Source organism: Salminus brasiliensis, chromosome 15, assembly GCF_030463535.1.
Source record: "Salminus brasiliensis chromosome 15, fSalBra1.hap2, whole genome shotgun sequence".
Taxonomy (NCBI): Eukaryota; Metazoa; Chordata; class Actinopteri; order Characiformes; family Bryconidae; genus Salminus; species Salminus brasiliensis.
The window spans coordinates 18,280,471-18,299,369 of NC_132892.1; the positions used below are offsets into that span (position 1 = coordinate 18,280,471).

At 41.9% G+C, this 18,899-nt stretch overlaps 1 protein-coding gene and 1 long non-coding RNA gene across 2 annotated transcripts; one reads left to right on the top strand and one right to left on the bottom strand.

Annotated features, from left to right (window-relative positions):
• Nucleotides 1–2,111: 2,111 nt before the first annotated feature.
• On the bottom strand, nucleotides 2,112–12,031 carry LOC140535502 (uncharacterized). The gene is made up of 5 exons (XM_072656900.1): nucleotides 12,011–12,031; nucleotides 10,864–10,985; nucleotides 10,450–10,667; nucleotides 3,729–3,842; nucleotides 2,112–3,518 (listed from the first exon to the last, which is right to left on the bottom strand). Exons 1-5 carry the CDS (start codon nucleotides 12,029–12,031, stop codon nucleotides 3,322–3,324), a joined length of 672 nt encoding a protein of 223 aa, XP_072513001.1. The 3' UTR covers nucleotides 2,112–3,321.
• Nucleotides 12,032–16,238: 4,207 nt separating this feature from the next.
• Nucleotides 16,239–18,221, top strand: LOC140535339 (uncharacterized). Its single transcript, XR_011977530.1, has 2 exons — nucleotides 16,239–16,523; nucleotides 17,929–18,221. It is a non-coding gene; the product is annotated as an uncharacterized lncRNA (long non-coding RNA).
• The last annotated feature ends 678 nt before the right edge of the window (nucleotides 18,222–18,899 follow it).

Consider the following 18,899-nt stretch of genomic DNA (forward strand, 5'->3'; position numbering starts at 1 on the left):
AACCAGGCTTGTCCTCATACTTTATCCAGTTGTCTATGAAGCCCACATGATATTCTGAACACCACTTGGACATCCGGCGGTTTAGCGCTGTGAGTCTGCTGTAAACCTGAGGGCCGAGCCTCATTGGGATGGCAGCAGAGCATATTACGACATGGCATTAGCTATGTTTAACTAATCTTTAGCTCCTATGTTTAATTAATACTTAGTGAATAAACTGAGTTTAAACTTCCAGTGTTACATTTGTGCTTTGAAACGAAGTAATGATCGTTTTAGCTACAATATTTGAAAGTAGTCCTCCTAACCTAACTAGGTCCTAGCTAGCTAGAAGCTGCTGTTTATCTAGATTTTGGTCGGCAGGGGCAAAATGTGGTAGTCCTGATCATACTTGGGTCTTTTTAGCTTTGGCTTTTTATGGTAAAAATTAATTTCTGGGTTCTAATAAAACACTGACATGCATTAGCAGATAGTACTGACTTGAATGAAGACCTGCATGTGGTTTGAACAGGTTGAGGGAAGTTTAAGGGATGTATTCACAGAAAAGAGGATTTTGGGTTAATATTGTTTAGTGTTTTCTTGCAACGTTAGACTTGTAGCTCCAGTGCTAAACTAAAGAAGCAAAATGTTATGTTTTACGTCTGGAAATTTGTGTAATTTTTATTTTAATATTTTAACTACTTCTTTAAATTGGTGGTTTAGATTAGTGTTTCTTAACCCTGGTACTGGAGGCACCTTGCCCTGTTCATTTTTTGCTTTCTCTTCTCCTAACAAACCTGATTTAACTCATCAGGTTATTAATGAGAGTCTTTCAGAGGGATGTGCTAAAGCAGGGAAACCACTAAAATGTTGGTTGCCCCCAGTACCAGGGTTAAGAAACATTTTTTTTACATTTACATTTGAGGCATTTAGCAGACGCTCTTATCCAGAGCGACTTACAAAGTGCTTTGCTGTTTACTCAAGAAAACCTTAGCTAATTAGAACATTAGAGCTTTAGACATTACTAAGCACAAGACAATAAGGTGACCATAGTACTTTATTCGTCCAAGTATTCTCTGAAGAGGTGGGTCTTCAGTCTGCGTTTGAAGACAGCGAGCGACTCGGCTGTTCGGACACCCAGGGGAAGCTCGTTCCACCACTTCGGTGCAGGACAGAAAAAAGCCTGGACGCTTGTCTTCCGTGGATTTTGAGGGATGGTGGGTCGAGCCGAGCCATACTTGAAGCACGAAGGGCTCTAGGTGCGGATCGGCTTTTGACCATTGCCATCACGTATAGAGGGGCTGGTCCATTCTTGGCTTTGTAGGCCAACGTCAGGGTTTTGAATCTGATGCGGGCAGCAGCTACAGGAAGTGAAGAGAACGCAGCAACATTTAATGTTGGCACTCTTTGTTTTACATGTAAATCTGGTTCTTAATTCAATTGTTGTTGCGCTCAATGATTGTAAAGGGTTTTTTTTTTTTAACACTTTGTATAAGCTTAGTTTCAGAATCAGAAACACTTTATTGATGTAAACTGGGAAGTGTTATGCTGTGGAATGCTATGTACAATGAGAGAGTAAGAGCAGTGTTTGCAATGTTTTTGCAGGTGCACTCATCTCATTAGTGTGACCTTACAGGAGTGCTCTTATTTTGGTATATTGTAGCTCTGTGTGTGTGTGTGTGTTTATATATAAAAAAATTTGAGGCAGCCTTTGGTGTGCATGCCAACTTTCTACTGTTTACACAGTTTGTTACGAGTCATTTTAGTCCCTTTAGGAGGGCAAATAGGAGGTCCCTTTAGTCCCTTTAGGAGGGCAACACAACCTGCTCCATCAGTTTACCACCTTCAGCTGCTAGGACTAAAGGACACCATATTAAACTCCAACTAACCAAAGAGGATGAAGTGTGAATGCCAAGTTGATTCAGTTTCTGGGTGATGAGGTCTCTGAATAGGAGTGAAGCAGCAAAAAGGGAGAATAAGGGGCCAATATGGACAACTGTTACAGGGACTATAATGTTCCACAGAAGTGAACAAGGAGTGCAACAAAACCAGCTTTAGGTTGATGCAATTTGTAAAATTAAGGTGAAATTTTGAATCAAAGGGAGGATCGTCAAATAACTCAGGTTCCACACCAGAGGTTCCGTATAAAAAGGTCTCTTTATTTCACAAATCAACACAAACATGGCAGAATGCTTTCAGTTTCACAATGAGACTTGCTGTTACTCACCACTTACACTGGATCGGGAGAGCCCGTCGTTCCTGGTAAGAGACAGCCGTCTCAGTAAAGCACCGAGCTGGACCTGCAGTTCCACTCAGCCGACTCTCACCAGAAAAGGGGGAACCCCGTCCCTTATATCTTTAACAAAATGAAGAACTGTGTGAGAACAGGGGCGGGGGCCAACCGCTCCCAGCAGGCACAGTCTTCCCTTGACCCCTAATTCCAGTGGTTAATAACAGCATCCTCAAAAAAACAAGTTATATAATAGATTATATCAACATTAGTTTACAGTATTACATAACCAGTGACTTAAATGGCTGTATAGACCCGTTTTAACATATTGCCATTACATTAAGACAAGCATATCTTTAATATAAGGTGAACATGGACACATCCTTATAGTCGGATATGTAGACCAAATTAGCATGGTTCCGCAGTGCACCTGCACTACTTCATAACGCCTTTCATAGTACAAACACCCTTGCAGCCTATCCAAAGGGGTAGGTCTCTTCCTAGTGGTTACATCCCATAACCGAATAGTAAGTTCGGTATGTGCTAGTGTACCCTAAGGCGACGCCTGGACTTCCGCAAGGCAAAATTCATTCTTATTACAATGCCAGAAGAGAAAACTCCGCTCATTGAAAAAGGCCTCTGCTTTGAGGAGGCTCCCAATGGATCAAGTCCTCTGCCAACATCAAAATCACACAATGTCCTTGATTCAGACCAAGTGAATACATGGCTGTTGCCCTACTTTCACAGAGACATAGTGAACCAAGATGGCCATCAGTAAGAAATTCATGAACAATGACTGTTTCAGGGGATAGAGATGGTATTCATCTTCCCAAATTTGATGCAGGAGCTGCTTGTATTTGGAAAACCAGAATTTGTAACAATCTGAATAAGGTTATAAATGGTCAGAATAAATGACAAAATGACTGGAATTGAGTAAATCAGGTACATTACCCAACTGCCCACAATCCAGTTCACTTAACCTGACTGGTGCAATTTAGAAGAGCCAGTCAGTCCTGGTGTAGCACCTTTTTGATGTTCCCGGCGAGAATAACAGACCCCAGGCTTCTCTGATGTAGAGGACCAGACGTTCGTGAAAGCTCTCCCAGTTGCCTATGAAGTCAGTGCAGACGCACCTCTCCCGCAGCGGAGCGTGAAGAGCTTGGTAAACTGCTTGGAGGGCGCAGGCAGTGAAGACGATGATCCCTCCCCCAAATAGTGTCTACAAGCATGCAGGAGTGTTCCTTCAGAAACTTGGGGCATCGAGTGGAGAATGATAGTGCCAAAGAACGACACCTGACATCCAGGACACAGGCACCTGAAAAACAGGAGACCATGGCGTTACCCTTGAAAATGTTACAGTAAAATTGACAATGAAAACACCACCCTAAGGACGTGTCTGCAGTACAGGAGCAGGTGAAGAACTGAGAACATTGAAAATCAATTACTAGAGTTGAAAATCTACTGTGGCGGTTGAGGAGACCTTGACTTTCTCTGGCCCTCTCTGGCATGGAGCGGAGATGATTACCTGCTCTGGTATTGAGACGACGGCTGCCTCCAGCCTCGTCTTCTGGAGGAGGGGTTTGGACTGCCTCTACAACAGCTGGATGAGCTCCATGCAGACCACCTGGAGAGCTTGTACCTCCGTGGTCACCATGTCCCGAGAACAAAACAGACAACCATCAGGGAGAAAGTACTGTACATAATCACAGGTAGCAGACAGTAAAAAGACAAATTAGCCAAAGACAAAAGCCAAAGTAAAGACTGAAGTATGGACGATCGCTCAACACATATTGGGGGGGGGGGGGGCTACAGAGCTGTTCTTGCTCGATTTCTCTTCATATGGAACAGTAAAATGTATTGTTCTGATAATGGTAAGAAGTCATTGCTCAGAGAGAAGGGCATGTAAATGAGACAGCTGAGAGAAACTGGAGAATCCCATTTGAAAGGGGAAGGTTTGCGTGAATAGCAATTTACCAAAAGAACTCTGGACATCTGTCGTAATGACCAACTGCGTAACATGTTGACAGGAAGAAAGCCCAACCTTTCAAAAGATGAAAGTATTTGGATCTGCATGCTACACATGCAACATGATGAAGAAGCTATATTCAAAATGTGATACTGAACACCAAACCCAGACTGACCAGGTAATGCAGCGGATTTCCATGGAGAGGTGCATGCACCTCCATGTCAACTGAGAGATTTATATGGAGCAACAAGAGGGTTTTGAAGGATATCCAAAAACACAGGTGAAAAGGTTGTCGGTTAACTGAGTCTCAAACAATCTGGAGGAACACTGAACATGTTGCATGTTTATCTAGATGAAAAACGGGTTTACACAAAACCCAGCTTACCATGGCGTCTACAAACACTGAAACAGGAGGATACTGATGAAATGGGTTGAGGATCTGATCATTGCTGCCAGTAACAGACTTGCTTATTGAGGTGAAAAAAAGATGCCAACATTCAACATTTTCTAGGTACCGATTTCAAGTCATGGAGCAGTAAAGGAGTCAAGTACACAAAAGTACTAGAACAATTTACTATGTTGGATTGTAAGCCAAGAGCCAAGTTTATTCCTTGCAATGAACTTGCTACTTATATGGACATTGGGATAAACTTGACAGAGGCTGCAGTGGCACAAAGGCATCATTCCTGAATTGACTCACAGTAACTGAAGCCAAGGACTTCCCCAGTTTAGACTACCTTCACAAAGCAACACCCAGGATTTACAACACAAGTACTGGCAGTTGTTTATGCCTTCAGTGGTTTTGCGGAGTAGTAAACATCACAACACTTAGCGGACGGCACTCTGTTTTCTTTTAAAGCTCAAGACATCGTACAGAGCCGTGACCGTTACATTGTGATTGTTGGCCCATTAGTCAATTGTTGCAGTACTTATTGGAGCCCAATGAACACTGGATTGCAGTGAAGCATGTAATTAAGTCATTGAAAAGTACAACTGATCATGAACTGTGGTACAAGAGTGGGGAGACACAGTGAGGCAGATTTGGTGTTTTAGTGTTTTAGCCTCTTCCTGCTCAGTGTACATATACAAGCAGTATATATGGCAATGTATAGCCATTAAATGCCATGGACAGTGACCAGTAAGAACCTGTGAAAATATCTGAGGACAACCAAGGTGCAATTGCTCCGTCCAAGAACCCTGTATGTCAAAGATGCAAACACGTCCACATTAGATAGCACTGATTGAATGAAGAGTATAAAACAGCTTACTGTGCGAGAGCAGATATGATCGAAGCTCATGCTGGAGAACTTTAAGAGCTTTGTGTTTGGGATGTAAATGGTGAATGCTTGCTTGTTCCATTATGAAGTATAGTAAGCTAGCTGTGATGCTGTTGATTGACATCACAGTTGTGTCGTCTCAGGAACATACTCAAACCCTTAAGTGCGTCCCACAGTATCTATAAATAAAGACTATAGAACATGACACTGGTCAGAAGTCCATCAAATGTGAAAAAGCCTCCGCTTCCAGGGAGTCCCCCTGTGAACCAGTTTCATGTCCCCATCAATGTCAAAATCGGAGCAATGTATATTAGATAGAAATTTACTACTGTGGTAGGGTAGTAGAGTACCAAGCTTTTCCCGGCCACACAAACACCCCCAGGCCCTCTCCACTGTGGTAGTGGAGATGACAACCCAGCCGCACCAGTAGTGCTGAAATTGAGCCATGTTAGTTATGGGAAGCCTCCAGACTAGTCAGCAGATCTGCTGGTCAAGCCAGACAGTCCTTGCAAAGAGACAGGAGAGCTCTGGTCGCCATGTTTCTTAAGAGTAAACAGTGACCAACGACAAAGCAGAGGCAGCAGATAGCACAAATCAGGTGTTGAGCTTTCAAAATCAGGACTGCATTGAACTGCTGTTTGGAATCTCTCAAAATACCAGCCATCACCTGATGACTCGTAATTATTGTTCAATGCACAGCAGTTACATGGCCCTGCGGTAGACCCAAGTGCAATGCGTGTTGTACATCAAACAGTAAAATAAAGCATTCAGCATATACAGAAGAGGTCCTAGAAGGTCTCCAGGCCAGTCTCTGCATGCCTCTCCCTTGAACACAAAAGGTCATTAAATACATACGCCGATAACATGAAGGGCATTCCCATTAAAGCCTTGCCCCAAATGGGTCATTCTTGGTTAGCAATGGCTGAAGTTAATGCACTTTCCTAATTACATAATTGAGTCTCCACTCCCAGTTTAAATATGTTCAACTCCAGCTAAAACAGCCCTTTAGCTAGAACCTTGGGGATTTTATCCAAAATCTTAAATCCAACAGTCCATCAGTGTCTAGTCAACATTTGGTACACAGGACAACAGATCTTGTTCCACCCTTTGAACCCCACCTCCCCAAACACCAATAAAGGATTGGCTTTGCTGTTTCTCCAAATGTGCCAGAGGCTGTAGTTGTAAGACGTGCACAAAAACGGATAGTAACAGTACAAGTTTACCTTCAAATCAGGAAGCATTCCACATATGGAACTGGTGGCAACCCCAAATGTGCACGCACATGTCTCAGTAAGTAAGTAGGTTTCTCTCAATCATAACCACAGCAAGTCATGGTTGCTGCTGTTGCACCCCACACAAACCAACCACAATCTTACTTTAGATGCTAAGGTGTGTTAATGGAAGAATATTACAGTCATTACTAATTTAAGCAGGAATAACAGTTTAAGACTGCTGCTGAGCTCTGTCACAGTACTGGAAGGTAATCTCACCATGCCCATCTGAGCCACATATTTGGTACCAAGTTTGCCACGAAAGAGTACAATGGGTGTTCAGTGATCACAGGGGTGATTGTGCCCATTAACGCCTTCACACACATTGCAACAATCAAGGGTAAATTAAACCCAAACCTGCATACAAGGAAAATGCGCTCAGAGTTGAAACAGAACTTGCCAAAGCAGTACATGTAGTACATACTGACCGAGCTGGTGCTATTAGATCCAGTGTTTAAAAGAAGGTTGTAGATACACGTTGCTGTTTACTGAGGATTACTCAGTTTTCAGGAAGTACGGACTGCAACATAAGGGTGACCCTGTAAAAGCTACAGAGAGATTCTTGGCTGATTTATCTCCATATGGAACCATAAATTAGGATCTAATCATTGCTGCCAGTGATCATGACTTACTCACGAAGGTGAAGATGCCAACATTCAGCAAGGATATAGGAACATTTTCCAGGTACTGATTTCGAAGTCAAGGAGCAGTAAAGAGGAGTCAAAAGTACACAGCTAAAGCACTAGAACAATTTAGAATGTCAGACTGCAACCAAGGTCAAGTCCCTATAAGCAAAGGTCAGTGTAACAAGTAGTGATTATGTTGATCGTACAAGGCATCACAAAGCAGCAGGTAGTTTGGTTTATGTAACGGCATGTACAAGAACTGATCCAAGTTGGACAAACAGTAAATTGTCAGTACTTCTGAGCCAAATAAACACTGGACTGCAGTCAAGCATGTAATGAGGTCCTTGAAGATTACAACTGATCATTAACTGTAGTACAATAAAGTGGGGAGAAAGAGGCACACAGGGATGCAGATTGGGCATCAAATACATACGAAGCACAACAGGCTCCAGTTTTAGGTCCTCTTTACATCCTGCTCAGTCTACATGTGAAGCAGAATATATGGCACTTGCTGCAACCACTCAGGAAGGCATGTACCTTGCACAGCTACTAAAGGCCATGGACCATGATCAATATGCACATGTGAAAATATTTGAAGACAACCAAGGTGCAATTGCTCTGTCCAAGAACCCTGTATTCCAAAGACGCAAACATGTCCACATTAGATACCACTTATTCTGGCATGTTGTAGCTTTGAAAAGGTCCTTTGGGCACACTTTGAGGCAGCCTATGGTGTGCATGCCAACTCTTCCCACCCTTAGGATGAAGTAATGAGCCCAGGAGGGTAAACCATAAACTCATGGAGCAGGTTGTGTTTTGATCAGGATTGAAAAGTACCATCTTTGGGAGACCCATTACTGAAATTGGAGTATTACAACCATTAATGTCAGCAGGAATAACAGCATGCGACTGCTATTGAGTTTTGTAACAGCACTGAAAAGGAATCTTGGGTGGTTAATGCATTATAGAGAGGAGAAATATGATTTGGCATTAAGGCTTTTTTGTTATTTAGCAAGACTATGAAAACATTTAAGTCTGAGAAATGTCACCATTAATATTCGCAAAATGAATATAGAAAACAATCAATGCCTCATCAGTAGAAAGCTACTACTGATAAAAACCTCATTCACCAAGAATATCTAGGTTTAGGAAGACTATAGACTGTAACAAGCAGGAAATTGCGCTGCTTTTTCAAAGCCGGAGCCTTGCCCGCCACTTTAAGACTAAGCATTTCAAAAAGCGGTTAACAGATCTCCTCTACTACAAGTCCCGTCTCCCTAACCCGCATTGGCAAGAAAAGCCAAAGCCAATCCTGTTGGCAATGTGGGAGAGGCAGTGTTTGAAAAGCACCAAAGCTCTGTCAACTACATGTCCTTAAATACAGGCCTGTGAAACTTCTGAAAGCGTTACAGAACACCAAACTCTGAACGACCAGTCAACAGCAGATGATTTCATGGTGTGCAAACAGCTAGAAGAGGTTCAAACTTACACTCAAACAGCAGGAGACACGCCATCAAAGAGATAGGAAAGTGCCTCAACACTGAGTGAGATATTGGAGACCAGACACTGACCATTATAGACTACAGTTACAGGGTCTGTAGTGTACCACAGATCATCATCACCATCATCATTCACAGACAAATGTAATTTAGCCTGTCTTTAACCCATCCATGCATAACAGCCTGGAGAGGTGGGCAGCCATTGCTGCAGTGCCCTGGGAGCAGAGAGGGAGAAGGGCTTTGCTCAAGGGCCCAACCGTGACGCTTACCCAGCCTGGGTATCAAACCCACATCAAAGCCCACTGCTCTGACTGCCAAGTCACCACTGTCTCCCCAAAAGGTGTTTTAGCAGTGATGGGCTTCAAACCCACACCACTGAAGTACCTTTGATCAAGTCAGCCACACCAACAAAATCAGTTTTAGGTTGCTACAATCAACGACAGGACTTCCCTCATTTTAAACGACACATGTACTCCAACTCCCCACCCAGTAAGGAGGGGGGGGGGGGGTGTTGGTGTGCTTTAACAGACCTGATGAATCTGAAATGTACATGGAATAGGAAATATGCAAGTAAGGGAAATATGCTCATAGTAGAAACAGATATAGCTTTGATTTTTTTTTTGATTTCCATGGGGAGAGGCATGTACCCCCCCTCCCTTCTGCCAACAGCTAACCATGTTCATCAGACTCCAGAAAAGGTTCCGAAGTCCCAAACTGATGCTCAAGATGGCGCTCAAACACAAGGAGAAAGACATGGTACAAGCACATCAGTATTTAGGTGACTGTCAGATATTGAAGACCAATACTGACGACTGTTACAGGCTCTGTAATGAAATACAGAGCTTTAAAAGAGGCAACAAAGACAACAAAAACATCCAAGTCAATGAATAAGTCGATGCATACCCTCAGTCTGGAACACGTGGCATGATTATCTAGATGGAAATGGCTTTACACAGAACCTAGAGGATACTGATTATTTGGGTGGAGCATTTACCAGTTGCCCTACCCTTAGCATAGCAGCAGCAGCACAATCTCTGAATAGTGTGGTTCTCAATGGTGAATGTTTGCTGGTTTAAATGTTCCATCATGAAGTACATTAAGCTAGGTGTGATGCTGTTGGTTAACATGATCACAGCTGTGCATTTGTCTCAGGAACATACCAACACCCTTGAGTGTGCTGGATGCAGTATCTAAATAAAGGCTCTATGTAACACTGGGGTCAGAAGTCCATTAAAAATGGACAAGCATGGACCAATTTGATGTCCCCTACCAATGTCAACACCTATACCTTGATTCCGAGCCATAGATTCTACTCTTACTGCTGCCCATTTTTAAACAGAGACAGAACAAAGGTGGTCATCAGTAAGAACCGGACAATGACTTCTTGATGAGCTGCAGATTATATATTTAACAGCCCAAATTCAATGCAGGAGCTGCTTGTGCCGGAAGGCCGAGCAGTCTGCTTCAATTCTAATCAGGTTGTTAAAAATGATTTCCTGAAGTTACAGTTACAAACCAGACAGACTCCATACTGCAGGACTGGTCTGAATTACTAGGAGTGACACTGATTACTTTTTAATACAAGCGGTCACCGAAGAAGACTGTACCAGTCAGTCCTGGCGTTGCACCTTCTCCATGTTCCCAGAGAGAACGACGGAGCCCAGGGGGCTCGGATGAAGCCTCTCTGTGGTAGAGGACCGGACGCAGGCGGTGAAGCGCTGGAAGAGCTGGTAAACGGGCCGGGGGCGAAGACGAGGATCCTGGCGTCTGTCCAAACGGTGCTTCAGGAGTCACGCTGCCGCAGCGCCAAGGGAAGCAGGAGCACCTGGAAAACAGGAGACCACGGGGTTGCTCGTTTTAAGGGTTCACAGCAGAACATCCAACATGGCCCTGATGAGGAGTTGTCCTCGGTGCCGGAGCAGGTTAAAGCAAAATCGAAGAGCTGAGGAGGAGGAGGAAGAGGAGGAAGAGGAAGAGGAGGGGGAGGGGGAGGGGGGGGTGCGGGAGGGGAAACGACGAACCTGGGTGTTTCCTCCGCGCCGATAGGAGCTACTGCAGCTGAAACGGCCGCGTTGGAGGAGTCACCGGCTGCCTCTGGCCTCGTCTCCCGTCGGTGGAGCTCGGACTGCCTCTCCAACAGCAGCTAAATCTGCCAGCCCGGCCAGAGGAGCTCCGTGCAGAGCGTCTGCAGGGCTCGCTCCTCCGCGGTCTCCATGTTCCTCAAAGGTAAACAGACAGAAAAGCAAACAAGAGTGAGTGAAATAAAGCACTGCACAGAAACACAGCCAGCTGTTGTAATCCTTGCTCTCTCTCTGCTGCCTAAGAGAAATAAGACAACACTAATGTCAAAGATCATAAAGGACGGCTGCTTGTTGGACGATCCGTGTAGAATCAGGTCTGAGCAGCGGTTTGGCTTCTCGCTTACAATACCGGCGATCACGTGACCACTGAAAACGAAGCTTCATTACGTCACTGGAACGCAATCACGCTTCAAGCGCGAGCGCAACGAGCTGAGTAAAAACTAAACAAATGTATTTAAATAAAATACAAATGTACAAAGGTGTGAATTTGGGTGACTTTCGTTTTAAGAGACAACGAAACGTGCACATCGCTTTTACTTTGAAGGCCAGGTGTTTCCAAACCGACACAAGAAAAATAAAAGTCCTCCGGATTTGAGGATTTTTAACTGGAGATGTGAAATTACCTCAAATAAAACATTAAAGTATATTCCTGTTTATTTCTGTGTCCAAAAGATGTACAGATTAAACAGTGGAATTTTCCACATTATCAAATATTACCAAACGTGGCTATTTTGTTTAGAAGGAGAGCAAATGAATTACATACTGAAATGAACTAGATTTAATTATATGTAGATAAAACTACATTCAATTAAAGGAAGAAACACAGTCGTACATCACTGTATGGTGCTCTGGTTTCAGTGTGGGGAAGGTTTATGGACACACGAGTGAATCAGGCAGTGGTGGTGTAGTGTTGTATTTGTACAACAGGTGGCGCAGTAGAGCTGTGAAGCGGAGAAGCTTCGGGCTACTTTGGCTTCAAATGCGTTAAAAAGCCTGGCTCTGTCCATCCCTCATATAAAGACCTGACTGGGAGTAACAAGCAGCAGGGCTGCGTCCAGGAACCCCAAACGTTACTGCTGTTTCCTACCGATCCTCCTCTTCCTTTCATCCGTGACCCGGACCCCCCTTAAAGCGGCTTCCAGCAGAGGAGACATGAGAGTGTCCCACCCAGAAAGTCTTGGAGTGACATCCCTGCGTGCAGAAAATCAATCATAAAACATGATCCATTAATACATTTTATCAGAGTTTAGATAAACTAACATGCTCTCCTGCTTATTTTACACCTGGCTTATATATTGGAACTGGGCTTAAATGTTCTATATGCAGTTAACTAAACTTATATAATTATTAATAATAATAATGATTATTTTGTTATTTTGTTTTATATTATATATGATTATATTTAAATTATACTGTTTACTGTTTCTCTGCAAAGAGCAGAAGTTTAATTCACAATTATCGCAGTTAAAAGGACAGAATTGTCTTATATGTGCTGCTCTATGCAACAGTTGTGATTGGCTGGGGAGGACGAGGAGCAAAAGTTTCTGGACGCAGCCCAGGTGAGCAAGCAAGACCTGTCAGCCTACAGACTACAGCCTGTCAGTACTACAAATAATAACAGTAAGAAGGAAAAGAGGAAGCCGATTATGATGAGGCTTAATACAATAAAAACTATATAAAATGTTGTATGATTTACTAAATGTGGATTGTTATAGAAATAAATCATTTGATGAAACTGCATAGAAGAGACCGTGGCAGCATATTCTGGACTTTCTAAATGAACTGCTAATTAAGCAGTATGTGTGAGTGTACATTATTTAAAACACGATCTAAATGAGCTGCTTTAGCATTTTTGTGTTTATGAAATATGAAAAGCATGTCCGTTTGATATATTTTATTTTAATAATGAACTCTTGACATTTTAATAATGAACTAATCCCCCATCTGCAATCCTCATCGTCGCTCCAGCTTTGCCCAAATGAAGCTGTAGTCCAGTTGTGTTGGGACGAGGCGCAGTCACCGGTATCGCCCCTTCCAGTCTGTCAGTCTACTTCAAGGAGGCTCCCAGGACAGACGTTCCCGATAGAGCCAGGTGAGTTCATGTGAACTAGCTGCTTTTAAGCTGATCTTTTACCTTATATGTGACCATAAACGTACAGTGAATGTTTGATATATTAGTATTATCGTTACGCACGTGTATGTATTTTAGCTGTATGCGCTATCTACGTTAAATGGTGCTGGAGCAGTTTAGCTGGCCACAGGAAACAGGTATGGCGTTAACTTCGAAACGTAGGAAGCATTAACGTTTCTAAAATAATGATCGTATTCTCCACGTTGTTGGAAAAGACCCCGATAAAAGTGGACTAACGTTTATTTATTGATGAATCCGTCAGCTGTTCCAGCTAATGCTGTGGACTGAAGTGTGAATATTAGCTCGAGTTGATGCTGAGCTGCAGTAGCTGTGTTTAACTAACCTTTAGCTGCAATGTTTAATTAGTACTTAGTGAATAAGTGTGAATAAGCTGAGATTAAACTTCCAGTGTTACATTTGTGCTTTGAAATGAAGTAATGATCGTTTTAGCTACAATATTTGAAAGTAGTCCTCCTAACCTAACTAGAAGCTGCTGTTTATCTAGATATTGGCAGGCAGGGGCAAAATGTGGTAGTCCTGCTCATACTTGGGTCTTTTTAGCTTTGGCTTTTTATGGTAAAAATTAATTTCTGGCTTTTATTAAACACTGACATGCATTAGCAGATACCTTAAATTAACTGTATCTAACTATCATTTTATGAAGAAGTATTTGTTTCAGAAGCTGACTGGATTTGGGACAGACTGCAGAGCCACAACATACTGGCAGTGCTTATACAGTAGACATATCAAAATAGTATTATTGCAACCCCAACTTCATTTAATGTTCCAATGTATGAACAGGTTGTAAGGTTTCCTTAATCATTTTGTGACTGTAAACCTGTTTAAGGAGAAAAATAATGACAATTGTCCCTTTACCCCATATGTAGTTAATTTAACAGTGGAACTGTGAGGCCGTTACTGACTAATGATAGAGGTCAATACTTGCCCTACTTGTTTCAGTAAAATCTTCCTTAAAACCCCCTCAAAGCACATTTAGCTCTTCATTAAGGTTGTGCAGACTTGTCAGTGTGGTTCAGGACAGCATGAATAAACATCACTACAGAGCTAAGTGCTGTGGGAAGCCTTTTTGGTCTGGGTCTGTGTTCTCAAACTGTCTTCGGAGTAGGATTGCTGCTCTTGACTCGTGATTATGGAAGTACGTCATGAATACTGATCCAAGATCAGTTGTGTTGTGTAAGATTTCTGCGCTGACAAGTCTACTGGCTTGAATGAAGTTTAAGGGATGTATTCACAGAAAAGAGGAGGATTTGGGGTTAGTATTGTCTAGTGTTTTCTTGCAACGTTAGACTTGTAGCTCCAGTGCTAAACTAAAGAAGCAAAATGTTATGTCTTACGTCTGGAAATTTGTGTAATTTTTATTTTAATATTTTAACTACTTCTTTAAATTGGTGGTTTAGATTAGTGTTTCTTAACCCTGGTACTGGAGGCGCCTTGCCCTGTACATTTTTTGCTTTCTCTTCTCCTAACAAACCTGATTTAACTCATCAGGTTATTAATGAGTTCTTTCAGAGTCTTTCAGAGGGATGTGCTGAAGCAGGGAAACGACTAAAATGCTGGTTGCCTCCAGGACCAGGGTTAAGAAACACTGATTTGGTTACCTCCTGCCTCTGGTGAAGTATGGCTTTACATTAGATGTTGGCACTCTTTGTTTTACATGTAAATCTGGTTCTTAATTCATTTGTTGTCTAATGTAATTTTCAGAACCACAAATGGCGTCCAGTGCACAGTATCTGAAGAGATGGAGAATGGCTGAAGTGAACGCTTTAGCGAGTTCTGAACAGACACCCCATATTCTAAATGAAGTAATGAGGCTATAACTGTGAAAACGGCTGTACGAATCTAATTTTTCCAGACATAAAATAATAAGTTCTGCAGTATTAGTATGCAATCAAATGTCTACAGACTGTAGTTATACTGAAAGGAGTAGTCTGAACACAGATGCAAAACTTGTGCAGGTGGTGATAGACCAGACACTCTGCTTTCAACTCTCTCAGCCGTTGAGGTCAGAATAAAATGTGAAGGACAGTATATTTATTATGGCCTAGAATTCAACATTTGCTGCAGACTAGTTCAGAGTTAATGCTGGACACCTTCAGATAGAACTTTTCTTTTCAGACAATAGCTTTCGCAAGAGCAGTGTGGTTAGTGTATTTTAGAACCCATTTTCTCAGATGATAAATCCATGAGACCTCATCCAGTTGTGACTAAGACATGTCTGTATGTCTGTGGTAATCTAAAATGTTGCATTAGTGGTGTAGCGAATCACAAAAGACTGATTTGAGTTTTAATTGATTTAATTGATTTTTAATTTGCCTTTTTTGTTTTACTTTTGATCAGTATGGCTTATAGCTCAAAAGTTCAGTTATTATTATATTTCATTTAAATGTGAGTAAATTACTACTCAAACTGTATAAATATAGTAAATCTCTCTCTGTCTAGGTCAGCATAAGCAACCACAATCATGAGGAAGGCTTCTGATTTCACAGTTGTCCAGAAGATGAGCAAAACCCTTCACAAGAAGGGTAAGCCACAGAAGGCCATTGCTGAAAAGGCTGAGTCCTGTAGTAATGGAAAATTGGTAGGAAAGGGTGCACAAGCAATAGAGATGACTACAGCCTTGAGAGGATTAAAAAAAAAGTTGATTCAAGAACTTTGACTAAGGCTAGTGTCAGTACATCTGGCAATAGACCACACACTGGTATCTCCAGGAGAGGGACAACTGACGCATTCCTAATATCAAGTCAATGCCGAAGTCTACCACGCTTTATGAAGATGCCAATTTCCTTTTCCTGCAGTAGACTTAACTGGCCATGATATTACTCTGCTTGATAATACAGTACTTAGTGGATGAAGCATCCCCAAGTATTGAGTGTATAAATGAAAATACTAGTCAGAAGCTTGGTTTTCATGAGCTATAAGTCATACTGATCAAAAGAAAAACACAAAAAGGCTTTAAGTAAGTCACTTTACATGTAGTGAATATGAAATGACAGTATAATTTTTTTGGAAAAAATAAATATGGCATGCTATTCTATGCTATTTTTATATTCTTAAATATACTCAAGAATTTCAGAATAAATCCGTTGTTTCCCACTTTTATGTTTTGTATGTATACTATTTTGTGGCACTGTGGCTGCAATTTGGTCTTTTTGTAGACCCTGAGCTAAGAACACACCTTCTTCCTGTCCCACCTCAGAAACTCAAGTTGTATCAAGGTCAGAGCAACATTGGTAAGTATTACATTGATTTCACTATGGTTTCTTATTCAGGAAGTTCTCCAGCCAAGGAGAATCTGCCCCAAGACAGAAGTGAGTGCCCATTTAAGTTCGGGTATGTGTCCAGTAATGGCTCACGAAAAAGGAGATATTGTTCATGGTATTTTTTAAACCATGCAATGTTTCATAAAGAGGAGACAGATGTTGTTCATGACCAGGAAGATTCTGCGCAGGTATGCTTATCAACCTCAAAACGTTTGTGTGTCCAATCAGTATTTAGTTAATGGTATGAGGTGTTCATGTAGTTAATTTGCATGTATTCTTCTCTGACTAAAACCATTTGGTTTACAAAACCTCAACCGTAATTGTACCTGTGCTGTAGGAAGTGTCACACAGAAGACCGTGTCTACAGCAGTCTATACCAACCCTACTTAATGGAGTACATTCTGTATCCACATGCATTGTCCATATAATCAGCAAAAGTCATACATCTACATGTGGCAGGACTTTTCAGCCATTCTAATGACAAGATTGTTGACTGGCAGTCATCACCCTCTTACATTGAGCTCTGCCTTTCAGTCACTACATTTGGTTTAGAAATTTGACAAAAATTTCCCACCTTAATAAGTGTACTTTTCCATCCATGTATAGCCCAACATTTATTAGGGTAGTCCCTAGATGCTCTCATTACAAAATCAGATCTGGTCCTGTGAGACTAGTGTTTCAGTGAAACAGATCTTGAATTTGTTAAGCTGTTTAAACAAACATAAAGTTAAATGATACAACTTAAAACCTTTGAAAATAACATGAAGTATAAATGTAGTACATTCATATGAAATTACAATTTAATTTGAAAGATACAAGTGTGTAATGTATGTAACACTTGCACTGTTTTTGTATTCATTTTACTTGAACATGTTTTTTTGTTTGTTTGAAGTAAATAAATAATAAGATAAGTTAGCACAATGCAAGACTGGATTTGATTCTGAAGGGAAAGTCCCACTTCATTGGCTGGTGATCAAGCTAGAACATGTGCTCCTACAGCCCATAGTGATGCAGGAAACCAGGAGATAGATGCTTTGGCCTCCCTTCAGATTAGCAAGGCTGAGATTCAGCTTTAAGATATGTGAGATATTTCTTAATGATCATCGATGTAAACTTCAGTTTAAAGAATGCAGTCAGTGAGAAAGCTCTATTCTCATGCTGCTCAGGTACTCGTAGTACTTTGTAATATCAGTGCTGCAGTATTTTTATTCTGCTCCAATACTTCTGCAGCATCCTGTTCAAAAAGTACACACAAGGCTCTGCTATTGGAGGACTTCAATAGCGGCGCCTTTAGCTGAATTGTTAATAAACTATTCCATTGGCCACTGTTTTGTAGAATTGTCTGTGAGATCATGTGTGTTTTCTGTTGTAAGAAGAGAACAGGCTGAGATCCAAACTGGGGTAGTGTTTTCCTCCTTTTCATCACATCTTCTCCAGAGAGAAGCACACAATCAATGAATCAGTTTCTCATTAACACACACATTAATGCTGAGCAGGGCTCTCCACTTCTAAACTTACTTTAGACCTTATTAGAACACCTCCTTTATCTTTTCCAAACAACGGTAACGTTTATATTATTAATATTTTGTATAGAAACGGAGGAGGAGGAGTGGAAGCCTGCAGGAGGAAGAGTGGAAGCCTGGAGGAGGAGGAGTGGAAGCCTGCAGGAGGAGGAGTGGAAGCCTGCAGGAGGAAGAGTGGAAGCCTGCAGGAGGAAGAGTGGAAGCCTGCAGGAGGAAGAGTGGAAGCCTGCAGGAGGAAGAGTGGAAGCCTGGAGGAGGAGGGGAGTCTGGAGGAGGAGGAGTGGAAGCCTGCAGGAGGAGTGGAGCCTGGACAGAATGTTGTGTGTTGGTCTTTCAGTATGAATAAAGAACTGTTCTGCATTATTCCCAACCCCAAGTTCAAAGTTTCCCCAACTCAGCCTAGAAGTAATGAGCACCATGAGTGCCCTCATTCCAGCTTTATGTTCCTTTAACCCACATTTGGCAGTAGTAGCTATGGTGCCCGTAGCATCATGTTCATCTGCTCCAGAGAGCTCTGTTCTTTTACTATAAAATACTTCTCTAAAAAGACTAGACATACAGAACTTGTTTCAATAGAAGGGATGTCCACAAACATTTGGACATGGTGCTTGTTACTGTCATATAATATAATAATTCCTTAGTAAAATTAAGCTCTGCTGAGCTGAGGCTTTATAAAAATCTATATCTAACAGGGTTTGTCCTACATTTACAAATGTGAGTGTACTCAATCAACCCATTCATGCAGAAATATGTTTTTTGAGGGATTTGCGTCAACTCGGGTGGTCAGTGTAGACATCAGTGTTCAGCTGAAATTACTAAATATTAAAAAGAAAGGAAGTGACATGAAAACTCTGCCTGACTGGTCTTACCATGCTTTCCTACTGCTTGTTACTCCCAGTCAGGTCTTTATATGAGGGATGGACAGAGCCAGGCTTTTGATCACATTTGAAGCCAAAGTAGCCCGAAGCTTCTCGGCTTCACAGCTCTACTGCGCCACCTGTTGTACAAATACAACACTACACCACCACTGCCTGATTCACT